The 27,116-nt window shown below is 41.3% G+C and overlaps 1 protein-coding gene across 2 annotated transcripts; it reads right to left on the bottom strand.

The window, feature by feature from the left end:
- Window positions 1-27: 27 nt before the first annotated feature.
- On the bottom strand, window positions 28-26,470 carry ttyh3b (tweety family member 3b). 2 transcript variants are annotated; one of them, XM_034861949.1, is made up of 15 exons: window positions 25,945-26,470; window positions 24,636-24,821; window positions 17,664-17,860; window positions 12,258-12,369; window positions 11,927-12,147; window positions 11,248-11,343; window positions 11,041-11,113; window positions 10,830-10,905; window positions 9,642-9,697; window positions 9,376-9,468; window positions 9,089-9,181; window positions 8,865-9,001; window positions 6,800-6,973; window positions 4,942-5,017; window positions 28-3,221 (listed from the first exon to the last, which is right to left on the bottom strand). In XM_034861949.1, the coding sequence occupies exons 2-15, from the start codon at window positions 24,759-24,761 to the stop codon at window positions 3,087-3,089; spliced, it is 1,665 nt and encodes a 554-aa protein (XP_034717840.1). In that variant the 5' UTR covers window positions 24,762-24,821; window positions 25,945-26,470; the 3' UTR covers window positions 28-3,086. The 2 variants fall into 2 exon arrangements, with proteins under 2 accessions (XP_034717840.1, XP_034717848.1); XM_034861957.1 differs by lacking the exon at window positions 4,942-5,017.
- Between the last annotated feature and the right edge of the window lie 646 nt (window positions 26,471-27,116).

Below are 27,116 nucleotides of genomic sequence, written 5' to 3'. Positions count from 1 at the left end.
ACATTCAAAAGAAAGCCGCAGTCTTGATCAGTTTGTTAAAGTTGCTTTAATTTCTTTTTTTAACATTTATTCCAGGCTGAATGATCATTACCACAGTTTTGACATGTACATCATTAATATCTTAGTTAAACCAAAATAAAAAACAGCCATAGAAAACATTGTTTGCCTGTCACATCTGGACACAGGTGTAGTTGAACTCCTGTAATCACCACATATACATACAAACATGTATGTATATCAAGACAGCAGACCGGACCAGATTGGTTTTAAATCCCAATTCAAATTCCAGGAATTCAAATACAACTTTAAATCAGGTGTGCAGATTACACTGGAATAGTTTTATTAAAACATTGCAAGACAGAGAGTCATTCACCATTAATAAGAGAGGAAAAACGCTGCTCTTGCCTTTATTCTCCTACAAAACAGCTAGCTATTATTTTATCTTTAAAGTTTGTTTTTTACAAGACAGAGAGAGAAAAAAGGAAAGACAAAAAAACATGTTGTGATATGAAGAGTGCTGTAAGAGTTTAAAAACATTATGAAAGGCCATTAATCAGTGACTAGTCCCAAAGATCTTGAAATTGTTTGCATTTGTGGTGCAAAAAACACTGTAAAGTACTAGACCATAGGTAGCATTGTTACCATAACATGGACATTTTCTTTCTAGTAAAATCACAAGTTTAAGATTGTCTCGCTAATACGAGAAGTGGTCATTGATTATTAATACAATATTAAAATGCGGGAATACAGGAATGGTGGTTGAAAGGTGTTTGAATGTTAGCGCTCTGCTCACTCAGCTAATTACTAATTTCCAGGTTTCTCTGAAATGCAGTTACTACTTCCTACATCACCCATAATGCAAATGGTTTTCAGTAGTGATGTCCCAGCTGTGGGAGGGCGTGCAGTTACTACAGCTCTATATGTGAATGTAAACAGGACAAAAGTAGGTAAAGATGGGTTTTTATAAGAAACTGTGGTGTGTGTATTTAATGTAAATGTCTGTACAATGTATCAATGTATGTGTGTGTGTGTGTGTGTGTGTGTGTGTGTGTGTGTGTGTGTGTGTGTGTGTGTGTGTGAGGGCATGCGTGGCGTCTGTGTAGAAATGACTCAGGCTAGATAGGCTGGCCCTTGTTGCCAGTCCGACACACCGATCACTGTACTTACACACAGGAACACTGAGATAGAGCAATAGCCAATCACACTGCAGTGATGTCACACACACAGGTTCACAAATACAGTTTTTATACACTGTACACAGAGTTTTAGAGCGGGAGGAAAAACCACTGGCAGTGTCCCAGGCAGTGTGTTTAACTTCTCCATCTCGCAAAGTCACCTCCACGAGAATTTGTGCTTGTGGGTAAAAACAAGATCAAAAAGAAAAGAAAGAAAGACTTACAACTGTTGGCTAAAGGGTTGATCCAAGATCACCTGTAGACAAAATAAAAGCACAGGAAGAGAGAAAGAAAAAACAATATAGAAGAATCCTACTTGGTCACAGTATCACATCCTGAATCCAGCTTATGATAAAACATAAAAAACACCCACTTTCCTTCATTTTGAAACACTTATGTAACATTATTTATCAGGGGCATGATTTTTTCCAGGATTCAGGATACAACTTCTTTTCAATAATGACGGAAAGCTGTTTTATTTTTACTGCTTTTTATGTTCCTGATCACATCCCTGAAAGAAAACAAAACATTAAAGTAATTAAAAACACATTCCTGTTCCTTCTCAGTCCTGATCGTCTTCTGGGATCGTGACTGGCTTCCATAGCACCGGGCAAATGTGTAGTAGCAAATTTCAGTGAGTCTTATCGGATTTGTCCCATTGTTTTCCTTTTTCAAGTTTACCAATCCCTTTTTATTTACAGTTGGGAAAACATTCCACGATTCCAAGTTCTTTTTCCCTTATTTGAGACGTGGAGGCAGTAGAAGAAGAGGACAGAATCAGGCATCCCTCATTATTCAGTTTATTTGGCACAGGTTGAGCTTTTCCTTGTCCTTTGTTTCTCGCTTCAATCCCCAAAATTTGAAACAGTTATTCCAAAACAGCATTCCAGGGTCATGTTCCAAATGCCTTAATTGACATGTGTACTGTATGTGCATGTAAACAAATAAAGAAAAAGATGTGGACATATTTGTCAAGCTCAAGATTCAAGTCCTAGTTAGACGACAATGTTAAGCTAAAGAGCATGTTGTGGTACTGTTTTTATCTAAACATGGCTTTCTAAGTCACTGGCTTATTATTTATACAGATGTGTCTGTCTATGTATGTCTATGTGTGTGTGTATGTGTGTGTGTGTGTGTGTGTGTGTGTATGTATGTGTGTGTGTTTGTGCGTGTGTGTATGTGTTTATATGAGAGATACAGCAAGTTCCATAAACACACCACATTACCAGTAATGATTTCAACAGTCCACTTCTCATGAAATTAGAGTAAAGCACACGTTTACTATTTACAGGTCTTTACAGTGTTTGTGTGTGTGTGTGTGTGTGTGTGTGTGTGTGTGTGTGTGTGTGTGTGTGTGTGTGTGTGTGTGTGTGTGTGTGTGTGTGTGTGTGTGTGTGTGTGTGTGTGTGTTTGTGTGTGTGTGTGTGGGGTCTGAATGTAAAAGTCTCAGGGGACTGAGTAGTGAGAGCTGTCTCCACTGGAGGACAGTGTACGGATCCCAGTGGAGGGGTATAGAACTGAAAAGTAGTGGAAGTCACTGGAGACAGAGCCAAGGCGCTTTAGTTGCTGTGCATTGTGGGTATGTGGGCTGATCCATCACAGCAGTGGGGGATCAAGCAGCTTGGGATGTGTCCACTAAGAAGAGGAGTAGAAATTTTCTGAGATGCGCTTCAGCTTTTTAACTTTTTGATGATTTTGAGTGCGAAGTAGACGTCGATCTTCAAAGTGCTCTCCTTTTTGGTGTTTCTGGTGAACCGGTCAGTGTAATTAAGGGGGTCCTGTTGGTGCGTTAGACGCTACACTCTGGTTAAGCTCTGGTGAACGCTGAGTTGGATATTATTATTGTTATTGGCTGTGAAAACTGGATTTAGGCAGTACTGGGGTGGACTGATGCAGTTCTGTGGACAGTTTCTAGTGGACTGAGGACTGTGGTCGGGCAGTGGGGTGGGCCCGGCTGGCTGGGTCCAGTTGGTCGTTGGGAACGGAGCGTCGATTCTGGTCCGGTCGGTTGGTGGCCAGGTACTTTGCTCTCATACTGGAGGTGTACTGAACAGATGGAGGATAGTGAGGACAAAAGGAGGGGATAGAGATGGAGCAGAGCAAGAGATGGGTGACAGAGGTAAATGTTTAAGGGAACAAGACAACCAGAGGGACAAATTAAAGGGGGATAAAATTAGAAGCAGGAGGGATGAGTACAAACATGTACAGACTATATGATCAAACCTTATTTAAACTGAAGAATACAAAAATTATTGTAGAAACAGTATTAGTTAAATGTGAATAGTTGTGATAGATAGATAGATAGATAGATAGATAGATAGATAGATAGATAGATAGATAGATAGATAGATAGATAGATAGATAGATAGACAGACAGCAAGATAGATAGATAGACAGATAGACAGATAGATAGATAGATAGATAGATAGATAGATAGATAGGATTACGATGTGTGAGGTAAACAAACACAACAGATACAGCAGAAATTCTTTGACCAGTCATTTGGACAGCCGGGGGTTTGATTACAACAGTCATTTGTTATATAACAGCTGATTAGGTCTGGATGATGTTATTGTGAATTAGCAGATGTGGTCCATTTTGTCAGTTGTTGTTGTTGTAGTTAGTGCTCTAGTTCTGATGTAGTAGGTTAGCCTGGTATGAGTTAGTGGTCTCCTGTGAGCAGCTAGCTAGTTACTGTCGGAGGTGTGGCTTCCACATCACTGCAGACGCTGATGATGGGGGAGCACTCTGGGCGGCAGCCGGGTCGACAGCCCTGCCTAAGAGTGACGAATCGTGGCCATTTTGGTGGGCACTACAGTTCAACAGTAGAGATGGGAAACGTGTGCTCCTGTCACTGCTTAATGGTGAAGGGTGAGGGGACACAGAAACAGAGGACACATACACCTCGACAAGAAAATGCACACATAGACACATTGTGGGAACAGAAAGGGGGGGAGGGAGGAGGGGGAGCAGGAAGTTTGGAGGTTTGGGCTCAAAATCTAAGATCTTTCATCTTCACTGCAGGGTACGGCCAGTTGACGTGAAGTAATAATGGCTAGATTTGTGGGTTAAATTGTGTCAGTTCACAGTATTGTAGCCCCAAATGTATACGCTTGATACTGCATGGAACAACGTCCACAACTACAGGCCCAGCAACACCTTTTCAAAGCCTGAATAGTCAACCTGTTTGTGAAAAATAGTTAAAACAAGAGGTGCACCTGCAAGACTGGCAGAATTGTGTCTTTTTGAGTTGGAGATAAAAGGTTGATGTACTACAGTTCTAAATTAGAAAAATCCCAAGAGGTTCTCTCTGAACTGGTCATCTGTTGTCAAGTGGTCAACAAGTTCTCCTCACAACCAACCAGACGTACATCAGAAATAGAGGACAACTTCAACCCAACAGTTACACTTACTAAAGGAGACGAGTGTCTCTTTTCATGCGAGTGCAAATCCTACTAACAACAGACTTCTTTTCAAACTTCCAGTTATCCCAGGCTGCCAAAATGACCTTCATTAAGGCGATCCATGATCACGGTCTAGTTTGAGCACAGAGGACACTTGCAATGGTGTAAGGAGAGGGGCTACCTTCCAATATCCACACTGGCATGCTATAAAAACATTAGACACATAATGTATTTATCAATGCTTCTTATATTATAAAAAAAGCCATCACTGTGGGCTCTGCTGATTTTGAATTTTTCCCAGCTGCACTGTGGGTATTGGAAGATAGTGGAGGGAGAGTGTGTTCTAGAAAGTGTGCACTTACAGAGGGTGGAGGGGACTCCCTGCCAATCAAGGGGGTGTTCTCACACCGAGGGTTCTGAAAGTTTGCGTTCTGGCTCCTGTATTATAGAATAAGAGGTTACTGCATGTGGCCACCCTGCCACTGGTGCTCAGTTGTCGAGCCGTTGATCTGTTGTCCATCTGTGGTCTGCTCATGATTACGACTTTATGAGTCTCTGACAAATGGCCTCAGTAATAATTACAAGTCAGGATCTTAAGGTTGGTGGTAACACATAGCCAGGGTTTAAACACCTCTGCCACAGTCCAACATAGTTAACATTCCTTCCTAACAATGCACAAAAGACAAACATTAGTCTCACAATGGGACACTGGCTCAGTAAAATAGTACTTTTATCAGTGTGAGTGTGTACCCACAGGAAACTGGTCTGAGGCACAAATTGTAAAAAAAGTATATATTGGTAATTTGTAACTATTAAAGAATTAAAAAAGACGACTCAAACATAAATTATTCTTTCATTAAGCTACAAATGTCCCTTGCAATTAAAAGCGAGTCAAATAAGGGCTATCTCTATGATCTCTTATACTTTATGTCCAACAGCACAACTGATCACTAATGTTGACAGTCAGACTCCTTTACACCTTAGGTAGATAATGAATGTCAGAAAAGAACTAAAGGAACATGGTTCAGCTTACAGTATTAAAGCAAAGAGATATGTTTGGGAGGTTCGCACAAGGAAAATAAATCAAAATGACAGTCCAAAGTTTTTAAACTAGTAAAACGTATTTGTACCCAGGTAGCTTGATATAAACAACACACATTGATCATTGTTCAGTATTTAAAGCTCTGTTTCAGTTTAAAATATAAAAAAATGTAAGCTCATTGTACTTAAAGAACAAATGAGTGGTTTTCTCTGTTTTGGTCCATTTACTATAAATGTCTAGTTGAAATGCCTGCCAAACTACTTTCCAAAGTATAGGTCTACTGTATATTACTGAGCTGATTTCCTAAATTAAGTTAATCTGGTCCTTTGGCAGGTGATGGTCTTGCTCCTCGCAATGATAGCTGAACTTTGACTAAAAAATCTAATATTCGCTTTAAGGGGTTAGCTACATGTCTCAGGCAAGTGTCAAATCTCAAATTATTCTGGTATAGACCAAAACTATGTGACTACTGTGTGCTTTGAAACAGAGTCAATATTGCTAAGCATACAGGATTTGTTAATGGCCAAAAACATGGTCCTTTAATGGTCCAAAAAACTCACAATACTACATAATACAGGTACTGTATTGTCCTTTCATATTTCTTTCTGCAGAATTACAGTTTTTCCTTAGCAGGACACACCACATAGTACTCAGTTAGCTTACAGCTAAAATAGTAGCAAGCAGTGGCAGACTAGAGGTATATATGCTTTATATAATGAATATACTTATTGTATTCAGTGCAAGCAGTCCTTTGGCAAACTGTAACATGTAGCAAGCAGGTTGAAAGTATTAACTTAGACTATGGCGAGTGCTAACCTGAATTCTCTTTTAACAGGTTTTCTGTTCACATTGTGGACTGAAACTGGATGGCTGGCTGATACAGCAGGCAGCAAATTTTCTATCAGCATCAAAGGGAAAGCTAGTAAAGAGATGTAATTTACTGTGTAAATTGTAATTTCTCCTTGTGGGACTAATAAAGGATACATTAATGTGTCACGAGGGACATGCGAGCCATACAGAGCAAAAAACTAGCTACTCTAACTTATCATATTGCAGGCAGTGAGCGTCGCTATGCTGCTAGTCTGGGTCACAGGAGAGGGGGGGACAAGCATCAGCTACCTATGGCAGGCAGTGTATTGTTCCTGCTAGCCTCTAGCTAGCGGTGGGTGCTAACTCACATGTATTCAGTGACGGGGGCATTGCTGACAGTGTGGGCTGTAGCGGGCAGGCTAGCTTCGCTACCGTAGCTGGAGCCACAGCTGTAGAGACTGGGCATGTGAACGCGGTACAGGTTATCGTGCACACCACCCCGTGAGGCACCCGACTCATCCTCTCCGTCTTCCTCATCCGTCCTTCGGGGGTCAGGGTAAGGGCAGGGCACGAGAGGGCATGATGGATAGGAGGGGAAAAGGTAGAGGGGAGGGAGATCCGAGAGAGACAACAGAGTGTAAACAAGTGGTTGAAGAGGAGGTTAGGAAAGGGGAAGGTGTACTTGTACTATGTGGAGTCCCCTCATACAAAAGACTGGGGAAGGCCATGCCTTCAGCACCAAAACAGTTGAACAAGTAGAAAAGGAACATGGGCAGCATTCATCTACAAAACAGATCAACTACAAGTACAGTGGGGTCTCCAACATTACAACACAGCCCAGAGTGGAGCCATGAAGCTGTTTTTTCTTTGGTTACCTAATATTCAACTGTATGAAGATAGTAGACTCTTCCATATCCTCAAAGTTCTCTTAATATGTAGGAACATGCAGACATTTTCTTCATGCAGTCATCCTCTTCTAAAATAGAGGATTTGCTACTGATAATTACTGTATCTTAAATTGTTGATATTTAATCAAATTTCAAAAATCCATTTTCTTTCAAGTACTTCATGCATCACTGAGTGCCCCATAAAACTTAAAGCAAAAACATCAGGAAAAAAGGAGATAACATGGCTGGTTTGGGCAAACCATTTTCAGACATAAAATGGTCAAAAATGTCAAACGGCCGGCAACGTAACAGAATGAGGCATCAAATAAGAGATGTGCTGATTTGGAAGTTGGATCTCTGGCTACAGAAATGTACTGGCTTCTACAATGTATACGTCAACCACAAAACACATGTACATGTGCATATGAAGCCCCTATCAAGGCTATGTATTTTTTCTTCTTTTGTTATTTTTTTGGAAGCCTATACCAGCTATTTACACAATAACAAGTCACAGCAGGCTGGTAATGTTTCAAATAAGTAAAGAGGGAGGGAGCTGTATGAGCACATACTAAGCAGGGCGCTACAGTGTGTCCATATGACATGAGGCACAACAGTAGTTACTGCATTGATTGGCCACCAGATGGAGTTATTTCACTCAGGCAACCACATAAAGAGCTTAACTGTGCAGCCCATCAAACAGATTCTGCAGTTGCAGCACGGTCTGCCTCATATGCAACCAACCCCATGAGCAGTTATTCTTGCTAAATTCTGGGACATTATGGATTATTGTTTAATACCTGCTTGGCCATGCATTAGCATTGCTGGTAATTCACACCCAACAAACAAGCGTAAACACCACTGTTTTGGCACAGCGGTTTCATAATTCAAATCATTCACCAGAGTGAAACTCGTTACTGCATGTATAGTCTAGAGCTCTTTGCACTGAAAATGATTTGTTTGTTTGAATGGCTATGTGGGCGGGCCATTTATTGGACCATAGGGTCGTTTACTGTCCTTGATATCCACCATAATTCGCTGAAGCCCAAAGCATTTCCAAATCAGGACAGGGAGAGAGGAGGAAGGGACGGAACAGAAGGAGGAAGTGGGGCACAGAAAAAAAAACGTGGTGACACACAATCTAACACAACACTGGTTGCTCCAAGTTCACAGCGGAGAAAAGAAAATGAGAGATAAATACAAACATAGAAACAAACAATCAGCCAGACTGGCAGTGCTAATGGCAAACAATAACATAAACAAAACTGGATAGATGCAAAGACAGGCAAGAAGACGGACAGAAGGATACGACAGCCCAGGAGGCAAAAACACTTAAAGAATGACATGCATGGACACAGGGAAGATTCTTTCTGGGTCTTTCCACTGTTTTCAGGTCATAAGATGAATTGAGTTGAACAATTGCAAAGTTAGAACAAGTTACATGTTAGCTGTTAGTGCACAGATTAACTAAAAAGATAGATTTAAAAATGTACATGCTTGTGCTAGTCTTGCTTGTTTGTGAGAGAGACTATATGTGTGTGTGTGTTACCTCTTGCCAGGCCAGGTATGTGGCACACTGCACACAATGGAGGAGAACATCAGAGCAGTGACAAACGAGAAGAGAACCAGGTAGATGACACCCTCCACCCCGTCATAACACAGCCCAGTCAATGCCTGAACGTAGTCCTACATGGAGAGGAGAGGAGTTAGTTGTGAAGAAAGTCTTGGATTTGAGGAGTTTTCTCTTCTAACACAAAACACAAAGTGACTCACCATGTGTAGGCTGCGGCAGTCAACCAGAGCAGTCAGCTGGTGAAGACCAACCTCGGTGGAATTCAATACAGACTGGATTTGCTCCAGACTCCCCTGCACACAAGAAGCAAAGGTTACACTAACGTGCTCAAATATAGATTTCCGCCTTCATGTACGTACGTCCTCACACAGCAGATAAACACGTGGCACTTTCGTAACCCCCACTTTTATCACGCTCCCACTAACGCAAATCCACTCATCCGTAAAAATAAAGACCCACAGATCATTGCGCACACAAGCACACACACCTTGGTGTTGGCATGGTCACGTGTTGCTGATCTCAGTAGCTCTGCCACATCATCCTGCATCTCCACCAATGCTTTGTGACTCCCTGACAGCCTCTACAAAACATACACAGAGAGACAAGAGACATAAATGGGGAAAAAACACAAACACAAATACATATTTGGGTTATTTGCTTGTTTACAGGTTTAAGAAGGTAAATCACTTACAATAAAGGAAGCAAAGAGACGCATTCTATGAAAGATTGACTTCAACAAGAGGGTGAAGTTACCTGCTGAAAGGGGTTAATTTGGCCAGGGCTGCACCTCAGGTAATACTGCAGAATATCTGGGAATTAAACAATAAATACATGTCAATAGAATACTTATACATACATTTAAAATATAGTTTATGAATGAAAGGCAAACAATATCAAAGTATGTATTAAGATATTCTAAACCTACAATCTCTCTATAGAGGCTTGTTAGCAATATTACTCAGACATTATTGTGTGTGTGTGTGTGTGTGCAGGAGTGCGTGTGTGTGTTTGTGTGTGTTACAGAGGCAACATCTGTGCTCTACAGAGCGGAAACAACTGACAGACAACAGAACTCATTAGATGAGTGCAAAGAGAGAAGTGAGGTATGGAGAGGAATAAAGGGAGCAATTGAGAGGTAAAGAGGGATATAAAAGGATGAAGAGAGAGAACAAAATCAGATAATGATCCTAAGTGGAAAAGCCAAAATGTGCTCTGACAATTTATTTTTTTATTTCACATTCGGGAGAGGCAGGAAGAAGTGCGAGCTGGGATGGGAGAGCGTGTAGGATTGCTGATGCATTGCAGTCAGCGGAGAGAGAGAGTAAGAGCTTTTAGATGCCAGAGTGTCAGTCAAACACAATCCCTTTGGATAAACTACAACGCACACACTTGTTTCTTAAAATAGAAACAACATGTCAGGGTGAGATTCAACTGTCAGTGTGAATAAAATAACCAAATAAAAATCTATTCAAGATATTTCTGCTTATTTGTCAACCTACATTATCTCCCTATGAGCAGACCATTGACTAATCATATCTTAATCCTTTCTTCTTCAAATTCCAGTATTAATAAATAACACTACCAATCCCACTATTACACACAATATTATTGTATTTTACATAATACAATGTGTTGTCTTTCTACAGCAGTGGCAAACCTAAGTCATCCCCAGTTGTTATAAATATGTGCAGTTGGGAAATGAGAATGGTACACAGAATCTTTGTTTTTTCTCTTATGAAATACTGGATTATTTCATCTCTTCAGGCCTTTAAAAATGCTTCAACAAAACAATCGGAGGCAGTCTTTGGCGGAAGTGCTCTCAACAAATGGACATTTAACAATTTACAAGCCTTAGACTTTGGAAACAGTGTTTTCTATTACAAAAACCTTAGAAACAGCTTGAAACCAGTCCTCTGGTTCTGTATTTTCTTGTCTGCATACCTTGGTTGATGACAGCGTTTTCCATGGTTACCCTGGTGATGTAGGTATCCGGGGAAACGCAGAAGTCGCTGGCAGACTGTAAGAGGGTAAACACACATTACACATCAGGTTAAAGAAACATCCATGCTGAACACACTCGCTCGAGCACTGAGAAAAGATTACATCATTGCAGAGCCAGAGAGCTCTGCGATGTTGCCATGGTTACACTTACAGCAGCGACAGCCAGTTCCAGGCCGAGAGACCCCCAGCTGATTATCAGAGTCAAAACACCCAGCAGACACACTCTGAAGGACACACAAATACATCTTTTTAAAGAGTCAGCTTACCAACATGAGTTGCATTACACAGTTTTAACACAGGTTCAGAGTTGGCTCATCCAATAGGAGCAAGGTTTGGGACATGATGTGAAGTAGCTTACCCTATCAGAGTGCCTCTAGAGTTGCGTATAAGGCCGAAGAGCACCAGAAGACAAATGAGTACATCAAACAGCAGGAGACTAAGGTACCCCAGCCACCTGTAAACATACAAATGTACAACCACAGTGTCTCATACAAATAGGGGATATTTCATAACACACTACAAAACACATCGGCTATAAAGTAGAGGGTGGTAGTCTTTTGGGACTGAGCAAATTTAACACACACCACGAAGGACATTTCCCATATCTAATACATTTGAATGGTTTTACCATTTACCCTCCAGCCAATCTGAAAGGATTTTCCATCTGCTGAAGACTTCTTTTTTCATGCTTCTTAAAATAATTTTTAATTTCTTAAACTGCACTGTAAACTTTATTCTTGTTTTTCATATCTTTCTTATTGTATTCATCTTATTCTACCGGTGTTTTAAAATTGTAACTGTTTTAAACTGCTCCTTCATGTTTAACGTAAAGCACTTTGAATTGCCTTGTTGCTGAAATGTGCTATGCAAATAAAGCTGCCTTGCCTTAGCAAAAACCGTGCTATAATACCGGATGCATCGTAATATAAAAACATGTTACCATAACTTTCTTGACCCCGTGAACAGATCAGTTTTCAGTTCAAGCCAGCAGATATTCTTTGCATTACAAATACATAGCATTAATTGTTAGTACTGACCTGTAAAAATCGAAAGCTTCCGTCTTGCAGGCCAAGTCCTCCAGGGAAACTTCAGTATTGGACCAGAAGGGAATATCCACCATTAGCCTTACCAGCTCGTCCAGCTGTCCCTGCAGCTTTTGTACGATGGACACGTAGTCTGTCTGCTCCTGGAAAGCAGTTTCCAACTGGACTAAGCTTTCCTCCACCGTCTGGTTTAAGGCTACGGCACTGTCTGACACCTGGACATTTACAGAAAAAAAAAATTAACCTTAAAACTGCCATAATTCTCTTTTAAATTTTTGTTTTCATTGGATCCTGAGAAAGTGTAAGGATACAACAGGTCACTCACCAGTTTCTCCACCCCTGACACGGTGCGGTTGGCATGACGGAGGGAGTATGCCAAACGATTGGCACCGTCACTCGACTCCCCATTTCCGTAGAATCCTACAGCAATGCCAGCGCTGGGAGGCAGAAAACAGGAAGTGCCAAGTGGCAATGATTAATTCAACCATCAGATGGCATCAAATTAATCAATATAGGTGACGAGTTTTAAAAAATGTCTCTCCGATGATACATGCATTTAAAAATAACAACACTGCAGCGTGAAGAGTGAAGGTATCAAGGGCAGTCCCTCTGTTAACCAGCAACAGGGGGCGCTTTGGTGTCACAGCCAGGCCATCCAGCAGACACAGGACTACAATACCAGGAATGATTCTCTCATACTCTCTCTCTCAGACACACACACACACACACACACACACACAATTGGGTCACCAGACCGCACATAATATGATCCTTCTGCAGCTCTGCATCCACATTCACACATGCTACAATATCTGAGGGTCCTGGCCCCAACACCCTTTCTTCAAAAACCATGTACTCCTTAACCATGTTCACACCACAACCAACCCCTCATCCACCCAACACCGTCACTTCCAAAGAAATCTCCTTTACACTCTATTTCTTCACCTCTACTGTAACCCTCTTTCCCCACACAGCCCCTCCCCACGATGCTCTTATTTTCTCACTCACCCTGTAAAGCTCTTGTAGCCCCCTCTGTTCTCTTTGTGTACTCTATGTGTGCATGCGCACATGTGTGTATGACTGCACACACTCTTTGTATGATGATGTGTCTGCCTGCACACAACAAACAGGTTTGTGGGGGAAAATGTATGACCATTGTTAAGGCAATTCATTCTAGCCCATTAGATCTTAAGTAGCCCCCATGTTACAGCTGGTTTACACACACGCCTTTATGTAGGTGTGTGTGTTTCAGAGCTTTACGAGGGACTTAATGTGTTCATGTGACATAAAACAACAAAAACAGACAAGACTTGATAAGAAAAGCTGACTAAGGCATGGAGGCACATTAAAGTGTCATCTCAGTCTAACAGTAAATCATCTCCCTCCACTGTTGTTTAATCACATAGAAACCACACATACATCGCTAGTATTCCTTTGAGAAACAGCAACCTGTTCTGGTTGCAAACTCAGAAAGATGGAGCACTGCTTTAGTTTCTGCTTCTGTCCATTTTTAACTGAAATGGACTGACATCATAACGCTAAAAAAGCTCTGCTGTACATAAATAAGCTTACTAAACTGCACACAGCTTTTGCTCCGTAGATGAGACAGTAAATGTTGTAGTCTGTCAAAATTTTGTCCATGATGAGTTCAAGTCCAAACCAACCTGATCCAAAATAAAAGCACCCAATTAGTTGTACACCCAAATGAGATATCTTATTTTTTACTGAGTAGTGACAGTGCATCTTGAATACACAAACAGATACTCCATAAGACTAGGACAACTAAAGTTTTTCTTTAGGGATGCACCAATCCGATAACCTGGTCTGGTAACTCTTGTACATATCATTTGTACAGAGAGTCTGGCCACTGTCCATTGAAAAGTGTTAACTTCCTTGAAGTTTACTCTGAAGTTTAAAACCATTGGATCTGCACCGAGCCACTTTGGATCTGCCATAACCAATCGTCAGATCCAGACCGACAAGCCTTATATGCATTAGCATCACCAGCATGAGCCTCAAAGCGTTAGCCTTGGCCAACTCCTCCACTAAAACGAAACGAGCAGGAAAATCTAACTTTTCCCAAACCCTGTGGGGCAAAGGGCCACAACATCATGGCCACTACAAAAAAACAAGATGGTTCTTGCTCTGGCTTTAACTTTTGGATATTCGGCAGCGTTGCCACACCCAATCGAATGGCTTTGCTCACGTCTTTCTCCGCTGCCAATACGGAACTACAACTCTAGCGCACGGCCTCAAAGTCATCGTTCTCAGCCACTCCCTCTGTTTGCTGATTGGACCGCTAAAAATTTGGCTGGAGAAAACCCAAAACTATACCGCAAACCCAGACATAATACTGAAGGGAAAGGAAAATTGAGCGTAAGTAAAGTACGTAGGAGGGCGGATCATGTGGGTGCACCAACAGTTTTGTTTTCATTACTTAGAATTCCACAAGAGGGCGTCAGAAACTACGCACTGTAGCTTTAATTAGCTCATTGGGTATCAGCCATTCCTTAACCGATCCACATACAAAGTTACAATCCTTAATATGTTCATGTACAAACACCATTTTTGATATTAAGTATTGTTGGCATTTATTCAGCAATTAACATATTTACAATCTGCAATAACCTCTCTATTTGGTAGCTTTGATCTTTGCCGGGCATGCCCGCCATTTCCATGCTGGATTCAAATTTCATACTTACCATGGTTACTACCAACAGTAACCATGGGTGTTGCCAAATCAACCAGAACTGAAATTTTAGGACTGATAAAAAGTTGAATAGAAGTCTCAGTCTTAGAGATGTCAGTTACATGTATTCAGTCACAGCCAGCTGCAGTTTCAGTTCTGATTGCAACAGCATCCCTGGCCTCATGTCACCTTACATAAAAAGGAAGGTGCTTCGAGCAGTGTGATGAATCGTATTTAAATCTGGGGAACAGCGAGCACTGGTATTGCAGGAGTACTTGGTATGGCTTGAGCTGACATATCGTAAACAGCATTGGAAGAGAAAAAAAGATGTATCCCCAATTTCTCATTGAGTTATCTCTCAATGCTTTTTTAGACTAATAAAGGAATCATTCTGGCAATAAAATGTCAGAAAAAATAGAAAACATAACTTCCCACAGCCTGTAACATCTTTAAGTTACTTGATTGTGAAATTAAATTTGTTCTTGAGAAACTGGAAAGATCTTTCTCTTAATAATTGACTTAAAAGAGTGTTTGATAATCAAATCGTCTGATTAGCTTTCTGTTGATCGACTAATCCATTGATCAACTGATCCTTTCAGCACTACATACATGTAGCACAATAGCAAACAACAAGATACAGCTTCTTTTATCCAAACCAAACACACTGCACCTGCACACAAATGGAGGAAGTCCACATGTGGTTGGTGTTGTGCCAAAAATAAAGTATGATGTCATATTAAATTGTGGACAAAGAATCTCATGAGCACAATCGCACAGACGCACACACAAACACACACACTGAAATTCATATCAAATATTCAATAAGAAATGTTATAGCTAATCATAAAATATTAAGAGCTGCAAAAACACTCTTCAGCACTGAGTCATGCCAACACACACACACACGCGCACACAGACAGACATAGCTCCCCCTGACTGTATAATTCATTTCTCGCCTCTGCATCCAAATCTGCTTCTGTCTCCATGGCAACCTTTCTAGGCCAGGGAGAAGGACGATCAGAGAGAAATAATAAATATCGGAAGGAGACTAAAAGGGTAAGAGATCGTATTTAACTCTGGGGAACAGTGAGCACTGGTATGGCAGGAGTACTTGGTATGGCAGATACTCTGAGCTGACATATAGGAAACAGCATTGGGAGAGAAAAGAAATTGTGTCCCCAATTTCTCATTGAGTTATCTCTCAATGCTGAATGCCGAGCAGCAAAATGGTATGAGAGGGACAACATGTATGGAGAGGGAGGGGCAAAAAAGTGATGAGGGAGTAAATAAAAAAAGAATAGTTTGTATGTTCGTGTGTGGAAAGAAGAGCAGAGTCCACACAGCCCAGTATCTCTGGTCTCTAGCCTGCTGCTGGGTCGATTGGATGAAAGATCACAATGTACACAACTTTCAGAGTCAGATAAACACAAAGTTGTGTGTGGAACCACGAGGAGTGGGGGAGAATATCGATACAGCATAGTATCGCAATATTTTCCCTGGCAATACTGTATTGATACACAGGCACCAAGCATCAATCTTTCATTATATACTGTATGTGTTGGTCAGTTTGTCTGTTTGACAATAAAAAATAATGTGATTTGAACAAACAGAGAAATGTATCTTTTTAGATAAAACAGATGTTGACAAAGTTTCCTTTTGGGGACATCATTTGATATTGGGAAAAAATTGAAGTTGGAAAGAAGTTAACAAGTTGCAGTGTATTGCAGAATATTGCAACATGTTTAAAATCGCAATAATATCATGATGATATTGTATCGGGAGGCGTCTGGTGATTCCCGCCCGTATAAACCTCCTGGTAACACCACATGGGATTTGTTGCTTAAAGAAGACTGAGTGATCTTGACTGGTGAAATGTAGATTTACAGTATTTATGGAGAGTACATATGGATGCTGTCCAGAGAAAACCTTGTATCACCAAAAGGTTGGCTTTTGCAAGAAGTGAGAAAAGCAGTCATGTTTTCTGCTTGATGGCAATGCATTTCTGTACATTATCACACTATTTTGAAATGTTTATACTATTTCCTCAGACTGAGGGACTTCTGTTTAGTACTGAAAGAACGGAAAGAATGATGTGCACACTACCACTACGGCTCTACGTGAGTGACTTCTGTTTAGTATCCGTTATTCCTCCAAAAACTCACACAAGAGCACATCCGCAGTAGGTGGAAGGAAAGATAACTATTAATGCAAGGAAATGGGTAACTAATTGACTCAAACATAGTGTCTGTCTTGTGCAGTAGTATTTATAGTGTAGTTAAGGCTGTATTACACAGAGCCAGCAAGTCGTGCCAATCCTCCCCTATCAATCCAGAGACAGAGAAAACTCCACTTGAGGCTACAGGGCAATTCCTCTGAGAATGATTCAATGTATCAACCATTTTCTCACTCAAGCAATGTTATGAAAACAAATCATATAGTTGCAGCTATTGCAGAGGACAAGGGGGGGTTGAACACCTTTAAATAAAAAAAATATATTAGGACTTTATAGACGGTGTTACTGTAAAGGCCGTTTAATGCTTCTGCGTCAAATTGACAGCATACTTCTCTGCGTCTACACTGGACGCTACGCTGTAGCCTGTTGTGCACCTCTCAAAAAATGTAACTACACGTCGCGGCGATGCACGGATCTCGGCCGTGGCTTGGTAGCGTTGCATTCCCCCCCCCCCCCCCCCCCCCCCCCCCCCCCCCCCCCCCCCCCCCCCCGACTCATTTCTTGGTTCTTCTTCTCCATAAACAACATGAAATCAAGGAGAGGGTTAACTATTCCTGCAAAAGATGTCTCACCTTGGGTCTGAAAGAACAGGGGAGACACTTTGTTTCTCTCATTATGGTCAGTACTCGCTTCGAAGCTAATCGCTGCCACTCTCTCACTTCTACCTCAACCACACACACGCACGCAGGCACGCACACACGCACCAGCGCACAAGTATGACCACCAGGCCACTTACGTAGGATACAGTGAAAGCTCAGCGTGGATCCTTTGTAGAAGCATAGAACGGCCCTAATGGTATAGCCTCTCACCTGCAGACAAGTGTGGCGATGATGACGCACCAGGCGGTGCAGCAGCAGTCAGCGCTGGGCTGATGGGAGTGCGTGTGGGAGTGCGAGGAGTCGTCACTCTTGCGTCGCCGGCAGCAAAGCCAGAATGAGTAGAAGAGGAGGAAGATGAGGTCCAGGCCTAAACACAGCAACGCCACAGCCCCGAGCAACAAAATGGACTAGAGAAAGGGGGGATTCAGAAAAGAAGAAAAAAAACAGTAAGTGGCAACAAACAATTTATGAGGTTACAGTTTTTAAAGATTATGTTGTACTTTTTCAGTGGAACTTTAGCTGGATTCAATCAGTCCTTATCACAGAGGAAGGGGCTCAGATGCACAGGAAGCAAATTAGCTGATATGAGCAGAAACCAGATACAAAGACCAGCCGCATGATTGAGTTTTTCCAGTGCAGACAGACACACACAGATAGACAAATTGTGTTCCTCTCTCCAGCTATTTTAGGACAGAAAATAGTGGCTGTTGAGTAGGTGTTTGATGGATACCATGAAAAACCCATTTGCACACCATTTAACAGGCACACCTCCATGGAGTGAGCGGAAGCGAAGCAGTTGGGGAGCAGTGTGCTTTAGAGACCCACCACACAGATCACACACCCTCCAAAAGCTTTGAAGTGTAAAAGAAGGGAAGGGGTGGTGGGGGCGGAGAGAAGCAGAAGTGAGAGAGGGGAGTACATTTGGAACCAAAAAAAGGCTGGAGAGACAGAAATGGAAGAAGATGTGAAAGAAGATGACTGAACACAAAAAGGGGAGACAAGGGTAAAGACAGATATGATGGCTGGAACCGATAGAATCTTTTTTTATTTCTCACACACACACACACACACACACACACACACGCACGCACACACACACACACACACACACAATGCAATATCAGTTCTTTCTCAGCTGGGAGCATCTGGAAAAGTAATTGTACTGCCGGACCATGGAGAGACAAAGGCACGTTTCTGGAAAACCAAAATGTCCACCTGCTAGACTACTTACAGTAGACAGAGGAATTGTGCCAGCGTTCTGCTAGAAACTGCAACAGTGTGATTCTGGGGACTCCTCCATGGATGCTAACAAAATCTGACTCCACCTCTAAGATCCTCACAGACTTCCCGGCTTACCAGGGTTGCTAACTACTGGTTTTTGTGCTGACCTGATTTTTCCTCACTGCCAGCCAGCAATTTCCTCACCCTGCTGCAATTTATGCAACTCTACTGTAAATACAGTGTGTGTGTGTTTTGGACCAGTGTATGTATTCCAAAATTGACACTACATTAAAAAATGCATTGGATATAATGTTTCCTAAAGTAAGCCCATGTCAGAGATGCAATCTTGGCAAAGTTCAGCATAATATCCTGGCGCAGTCCCAACTTCGAAGTCAGGACCCCCAAAAGCATGAAGATGTATGGAGATATATCTGAGGGGTTGTTTTTCTGACTTCCCTCTGATTGCTGCATTTCTTTCTTGTGAATTGTTGGTTCATTTGACATTCTCAGGCCTTGAAAAAGTATTTAATAAACAAGGGGAAAAGAAAAACTAGTGAACTGGTCACAATCAGTAGACATTTCCAATGGTTGATGAACCGGGGTCGCAAGAAGACTTTCAATTTGAGGGGTCACAAGCCAAAAAGGTTGGGAACCCCTGTTTCTGGGTTAACAATACTACATGTCTACAGCTATGCTAGCTGACACATGACAATGCTAACATGATCATGTTTCGCAGGTATAATGTTTTGTTAATTAGCACTAAACACAAAGTGCAGCTAAAGCTGACGGGAAATGTCATTAACTGTGCAGGTATTTGGTCATAAACCCTTTCAGGTCATCATTATATCAGCACTATATGACCTGATGAAAATGAAAAGAGATCGCCAAAGTCATTACAATTCATCCTCTGGCTACCATGAATGTCTGTACAAAATGTCCTAGCAATCCATCTAATCGTTGTTGCAATATGGCAGACCAAAGTGGTGGACCAACCAATCAACTGAACCATATTGCTGCATGGCTAAAAACACTGATATCTCCATAAAGAATAATTTATGATTTTATTAATGCTAAATGTGATCTGTTGCCCTGTCAAAGATGGCTTCTTATCTCTGTAGACTGATTTGGCATGCTGTTTTTCCTAGGAAATTCCTGAATTTCAGAAACCTCACAGAAATAACTCAGACTAACGGTTCACAATGGAGTCAGCTGTTATGCTGTCACTAGCTTATCTTCGAAAGGCACAAATCTCTTTTCACTCTGCGAAACAATGCAGCCTAATAAGGTCAGCATTTCCAAGAAAAGTGTGGACTGTGGCAGATGTATAATCAGGCCAACAAAGGGCGATGCATCAAGTCTGGAGGGCTACGGCCAATCCAGCCAGGCTAGTAGGTCACTAGGACACTACAGTAGAAAGGATACAAAATGATATATACTTGGATGTGATCTGCAGTGGTGTAATGTGACGTCTAAAGGGGAGAGAAGAGGGCTAATATTCCAACAGCAGTCCAAAGCACAACTCTCTGTCCCAGCTGGGGCATCAAAGTACTTCTATTGTCTGAGGTCTCTAAGTACAGGCTTACGGCTAGGATACATTTCAAGCATTGACATTAACTTGAATTATTCCCACTGAACGGGCAGTGGACACAATCTTAATTTAAATAGTATTAAGTGATGCACAATAAACCATTAGGAAAAGCCTGCATTATGTGTCAATTCTGTTTCTGTCATCACCACATTATTATTTTCCCATGGGAAAGCAGTTGGTAAAGCCGGGCTGAGTGAGAGGAAATCGGTTGATTGCTTTTTCCAGACTGTTTTTCTCCAACAGGTTAAAGAAGATGAGTGGAGAATGGAAGAAGACGATCCTGAAGGGCGAGGAGGGGGAGATAAGCTCTGTAGATTCCTGGTCTCTGTTATTATCCCATGTTGTTATCTATAGGCTTAGTGCCAGAGTCAAGAAGCACTGTTCTTCTCTTAATGCGTTGTTTGACCTCTTGTAGCTTCAAAATAAATGTTAGGGTTTAATAGCATAGAGAGTTAAATGCATTAAGCTTTACAGGGTGAGAATGAAACATCATGCTATATACCCATGGATGTTTTCATGGCATACATTTATCAGAAATCATGCTAAAAGTGATAATAGGATAATGGAAACAGTGATATATAGAGGATAGTGATATGATAAAGAAAACTGTATTATTTGTAGTAATGAAGTAGCAGAGTAGAGAACTGTAGAGCTTGCAAACTAACTGTCAACTATTTTGATAACCAACTAATAATTTCAGTTATTTCAGTCCTATATAATTAACATATTATCTTTGGGTTTTACATTCTTGGTTGAATAAAAAAAAAAAAAAGTGACCTTCAGCTTTTTTATTATTATTTTTCTGAAAACCTTTTTTTTATAGCTATTCTAGTAAATGCCTATTGCAATTACACAAAGCCCATAGTGAGGGCTTGTCCTTTGCCTGACTCATTCAAACAAACATACTTAATTTGCTGTGATAGAAAACAAAGACAAGCTGGGAATGCTCACATTTGAGAAGCTGTGACCACTGAATGTCTGGCACTCAAAATTGTCTATCAACTAATCAGGTCAGTACAAGTACAACACACACACACACACACACAGATAAAGCAACACCAGATGATCCAGCAATGTTGATGTCTGGTGTGTGGGCTCAACATTAAACTTAAAATCTGACAAAGATCCCCGGTCTGTGCAACCACTCCACTCTGCAACCACAGTGTTTGATGGCCATTAGGTTAACTGTCAGGCTGACAAACCATCAGACCAGATTAAGCTTGGATCAATTAGCTACTAATAAGCATGGTGAGCTTGGTTGCGTGTGTGTGTGTGTGTGTGTGCGAGTGTGATGTAAGTGTGTGCACATTAACACTACTGGAGGTCAGCTTGCAGGCTGGAGGAGGGGCTAAATGTTAAACGCTCAGGCACAGTGATCTAATTTCAATCTGTCCATTTAAGTGTGTGTATGTGCACGCCTGTAAGTGCTTGTTGTGTGTTTGAGCTGACAGGATCAATCACTTCCACCTCGGTGAGTTGACCTTGCATTCTTTCTGCCTGTGGGTTGCTCTGTAGTCAAGCCTAGCCTACTATCCGCTCAACTTCTTTCCTGAGACGCTCACTGACCTCAAGTACATTCTGTGAATATTCACCTGTATTACTGTACTGGGTCAAAGAGCAACCAAAACACTATCTGCTAAATCTGTGTTCAGACAAAGGCCTTTGATAAACAGCAATGCATATGTCTATTTTTAATCACAAAAAAGATTCAACAGTTGCACTTTTTGATAATGATGCACTTTGATCATTTAAGAAATGCTACGGTACAATGTCTTCCACTGTGCAAACTGTAGCATACTTTTCAAAATACCAATTATAGACTTACTTTCCACTGCTGGGAATGTGTGTTATTACTGGTCACATGATTCCTTTGTAATGTTCTGCAGCTGTTTTACTGTGGCTGGTAGCTGACTCTGCAATTCTACTATAATACAAACACAAGGACACACACACACACACGCACAGATAGACACACAAGCTATTCCAATTTCTTACAGAACCTCAGGATTAGAGCTTCTATTTTCAGCTCCTCAGGAAAATAAGAAACTACTTTTCATGTAAAAAGAGATGAAGTCAGCATCCCAAATAACGTCAAAGTCATCAGAGACCAACTGCTCTTGTAAATAAAACCTAAATGGTTTTTCATTGTTTGTTTTACAGAAAAAAAACTGTATAGAATCAAATTAGTGAGTGAGTGAGTGAGTGAGTGACATTGTGTGAGAAGAAAGTTTTAAGCAGCTTGGAGCTCAAGAGATGACTACAGATGAAGCTGTGCAAAATCACATCAGAAAGAAAAACACTACACAGAAGAATATCTCTATTGTGTGGGAATGTGTGAGTGTTGTGATGACGGATTCAGGACACTGAAGGACACTGTGTGTGTGTGTGTGTGTGTGTGTGTGTGTGTGTGTGTGGTTCTCAGCTGGATGAGTGGATGCATGAAAGCCTTTGAGACAGATATACTGAGCCAATCTAAAGACGGGCTTCAGTGAAAGAAAAAGAAAGAAAGAAAGAAAGAAAGAAAGAAAGAGAGCATTCTTTCACAACAGACTACAGCCCTCCCCTTCCCACTCTTTATCCCCCCTTTCCCTCCCTCCGCCCTTCCCCCAATCCAATTCAACCTTCTTCTTCTCACCCTCTATCCTTCCCTCCCCCCATCTAGCCCGAATTAATGATTTCAACCTGAATAGAACCCCTATATTCACACACACACATACGCACAATAACACATGCACACACACAACCCGAGGGATATCTGTGACCTCACCTCAACAAACAACACAAAGTGCTAAATACGCACTGACACAGAAAGTGAATATACTGTACGTGGCATGTATACATACAACATACATGCACAACTGCTACAAATAACGTACAAACAAACATATGATCATAGTGCAGGCTACTCAGTGACATAGAAACAGCCCTGTCTGTTAAAATATGTCAGGATGTAATTAGTCCAAAAAGGGGGTCTTTAAAATTCCAGTGCTCGCACACATTGACACACACTCTCACAAAGGCCCTTAGTGAAACATTGAATAGCTCGCAGGAAGTGGCTATTTGGCAATTTAGAAGCACCTCCCCTGGCTCATCTGGCCTTCTGTCTCTCTCATCTCGCCTCCAATCAGTCTCTTTTTATCTTTCATACTCCTCCTCTCTCCCTGCTTCTCTCTCCAGTTCCCATCTCCCTCCCTTGTTCATGGCCGTGGGTGCCTTCCCACGCTCAGCTCTTGAACTTGCACGCCCTCCCTCCTCTCCCCGTACATGTCAGCAAACTACATTGAGTGGTGACTGCAGCCCATAATATGTGGGATTCTAAACAATGTGTTTCGGCTTCGTGTGGGTTCTCAGAGCTGTGTTTTCTGGTGCAGAGACCTGGAAGTCACCTTGTTTGAGGATTTAATTGAAATGCAGCAAACTGGGCCAAAGCCCCTCTCTGAAATAGAGCTGCTCTCAATGCCAGCGCTGCAGACTCAGTCAGTGTTTTATCACAGAACCACTGCAATTAGTTGGATGCTTTGAACCACTTCTAATGCTTGTTTTTGGTCCTAACAATTTTTTCTTTGAATTGATTGATCATTAACCCAATAAAAACTCAGAGAATAGTGAAAATGTCCATAATGTCTTCAAATTGATTGTTTTGTTCAACCAACAGTCCACGACGACGTGGTTCGGGTTGTAAATGAACACTCTCAAAGTAAAAACATTTTGAAAATGGCAACAACAAAAAAGGCAACAGGTACACGACCACGTACAGAAACTATCAGAGACTTCAATGGTTTGAAGTCTTGAATGAAGTAAATAGAAGCTCGCTCTAGCCGTTTTTCTCCATAAAATCGCAAATAAAACAGGTTTTTCTTACCAAGGTTGATTTCATACAGACTTCTGGCTTCTACAGGAGCAGAAACTTTCACAACCACGCAGCTCATGGTCAGTCTACCTCGGATGGTTTAGACATTATGGCTGATAATCTAAATCCTTATGGAGAAAGGGACTGTTGACCAGAAGTTCTGATTATCTTGTCTGCGTTTAGGAAGCAGGAATGGTGACAAAGGTTTATTGCAACCATTATGGGTTCCAACTCCAAGGTTGATAACCATCTGACTATTGATAAATCCACTAATAAATTCTGCACTACATTTATGTATAACAAAGAGGGAGAAGGGATCAGTGTCTTGATTCAAGGACGTTACTCTCTCACACACACACACACACGCACACAAAGCATTGATCGATGCAGGGAGGGTACCCACAACTCTGCGGATGCAGGACAGCCTCAGTCACCACTTGGCCACTCTGCTGTGAAATGCTGCACAATGAAGGAGATGATGTATTCTGAGTGGGAGGTAATTATTCCCCTATACTTGTCTTACCTTCTGGTACTCAGAGTCCTCCGGTCTGAAGTCACTGCTCACAAGTTGGAATTCAATGTTGAAATGAGGCAACCGGTGGAGCAGATTTACCCACCAAGGTGGAGAGTAGTTCACTACGGCCGCCATCCTGATCCAGCTAACTGCCCGCTGTCACTTCACTTTCTAAATCGATTCCTCACACGGAGACTGTAGAGAAATTCATGATTGTTGTGGGTTAACAGGACACAGAAATGACTTCATGCACTATTTTTCACACCACCTTTCATGACAGACAGAGCTAGAAAAACAGCTAGTATTGATGAGAAGTAAAGAAGAAGTTCACCTAACATATTTAGTAAGACAAACCGAAAAATCTAAACCGGCTCCCATTAAGTGGAGTAATTACTGATTACATTACTAACATTATAAAGGCACATTTCACAAAGCATTTGTTATTTATTATTTTGCATCATTTTAAGAGATTTCAGTTGAATAACACACAAGCACATGCTGCTTTGTGTGTGGTAAATGACTAAAACAATGCAATTTGACATGTTAGCCATTTCAGTTTTCTTTGAAATTCTGTGAAACTAAAAGTCATTAATATACCTTGGATCAATATGATTATTTTCCCATTAATAGGTTCGTTCTTTAGCCTGCAGCTTCAGGTGTATTGCGGGTTTCAGCTTAGTAATATGTAGTTAGCCTGATGTAATGTGTCTCTATCATAACTGCGGACAATAATAGTGTCAGCATGTTTTTATCACAAATATATACACAAACATAATCAACAAACCATTGAATGTATTATTATTATATATTTGTTCTAAAATGCTATTTTAAATCCATTGTGAGCAAATATTAAACCTATGAGGTCATACTGTATTGGGACATACTGTACATGAATTATAGCATGACAACAGCATGGCTGACAGCTACCTCGCATCATCCAATGTACGCCCATACGGCAAAACACAGGCTTCGTGAGAAATGTGTTCTGGACGGTGAAATGGCCGTTATATCAAACCCAACACACAGCCAGCACGACACTGACTTAACACTATCACAACACTACCAATGTAGCATGTATGTCAACTCTGGCGAGGGTATTCCTTAACACATTCAAGACGCAAGTCTTATTTTTTTTCAGACACGTTGAGTCAACACATTGTTAGGAAAAGAAACCGGATTAGCTAGCTTTATCCAGCTCTGTCCGTTAAAACTACCGCAGTCTCACAGAGTCGTCAAGGCAACGAGAAAGAGAAACGGCAAGAATTCGAACATCAAAGCCTCTCTGTGTCGGGGAATAGGAACCGTGTTAAAAACTTACCTAGCGAAGCCAAAGCGGATGCAGACTCTCGTTTAGTGTAGTCTTGGAGTCCAGGCCGGCGTATATTTCACCTATTGTCTTCCCAGATCCGGTGGTGGATTTGAACACCACAGCCGTGCGCTGCTGCATCAACGCGGCCGTACCAAGCAAGCTGCAACGACCGAGTCGGCTGCAATCCCAACCACATTGAAAACAACGGAATAACGGTCACCGACCGGGTCCGCTCTCATTTCACCGAGACACCCTCCTGTTGTGACTGCCTTCCCCGAGAGCAACACTGTCACAGCAGTTTAGGGGTTAAACTCGTTGACCCGCAACACAATATCTTCCTTTTTTTAGTTTATGCCGTAGTTTTCTTTTTTTAAACCTTAACGGTTCGTGCTCGTCGACGGAGTTCCCACGATGACCGTCGGTTCAGTGCATATAGCGCTGCGACTCTTCAACTGGGTGAAATTGTTGGAGCATGAAGCAAACGCGGTGTTTAAAAAGCTCTGGAGGACGGGGCTTTGCGGCAGCTCCAACTCTGCAAATGAGAGAGAGAGAGAGAGAGAGAGAGAGAGATAGTGTGTGAGTGTGTGAGAGAGAGAGAGAGCGAGAGAGAGAGAGAGAGAGAGAGAGAGATGGAGGAAATGCGCAAAGAGGTCGCCCCCAAACGTTGAAATGATGGTGGTGCATGTGACATCGTCTAAAGAGCTTTACTTTCAAGCAGTGGTGATGCAAATCTGGTGGTAATGTACATTTACTCTGTACTCATTTTATTGAAGTAAAATTTGGTGATATTTTTACTTTAGTTAAATTTTTCTTTTTTGAAAGCTAATTTCGAATTTTTACTGGTCTACTTGTATGCATCAACAATAATTACATTCCAATAATATAATAAATATTATGAAATAAATCATTCTGCATGAGTACTGTTGTTAATGCTGGTATTTAATGCTGATGCTTATTCAAGACTTTTACATGTACAGTATATATGTATATCCAATAATATAACATTTACAGGTGCCATATTGCCATGAGTACTTTTACTTGTAATACTTTTTGATTTTTTTGTGAATAGTTACTTTTTTCTCTTACTTCTGTGTAGTGCAAAATCATAAAATATAAAAAATAATCTTGGAGAATAAATACTGTAAGTAGGCCTACTTATGAATAGTACTTGAGTAAATGTA

The sequence above is a fragment of the Etheostoma cragini genome, chromosome 2, assembly GCF_013103735.1.
Source record: "Etheostoma cragini isolate CJK2018 chromosome 2, CSU_Ecrag_1.0, whole genome shotgun sequence".
Lineage (NCBI taxonomy): Eukaryota > Metazoa > Chordata > Actinopteri > Perciformes > Percidae > Etheostoma > Etheostoma cragini.
Note: the sequence above shows the minus strand (reverse complement) of the source record. Positions and strands in the feature narration are given on the sequence as shown.

Bases quoted from the DNA above. Each gene is read 5' to 3' on its own strand.
- ttyh3b (XM_034861949.1), bottom strand. From the start codon at position 24,761: ATGGCGGCCGTAGTGAACTACTCTCCACCTTGGTGGGTAAATCTGCTC. The intron at 10,906-11,040 runs GTAAGTGTAACC...ACCCTCTTACAG, and splicing joins TGGAACTGGCTGTCGCTGCT to TCTGCCAGCGACTTCTGCGT. The intron at 9,002-9,088 runs GTGAGTCACTTT...CTCTCCATGTAG, and splicing joins ACTGCCGCAGCCTACACATG to GACTACGTTCAGGCATTGAC.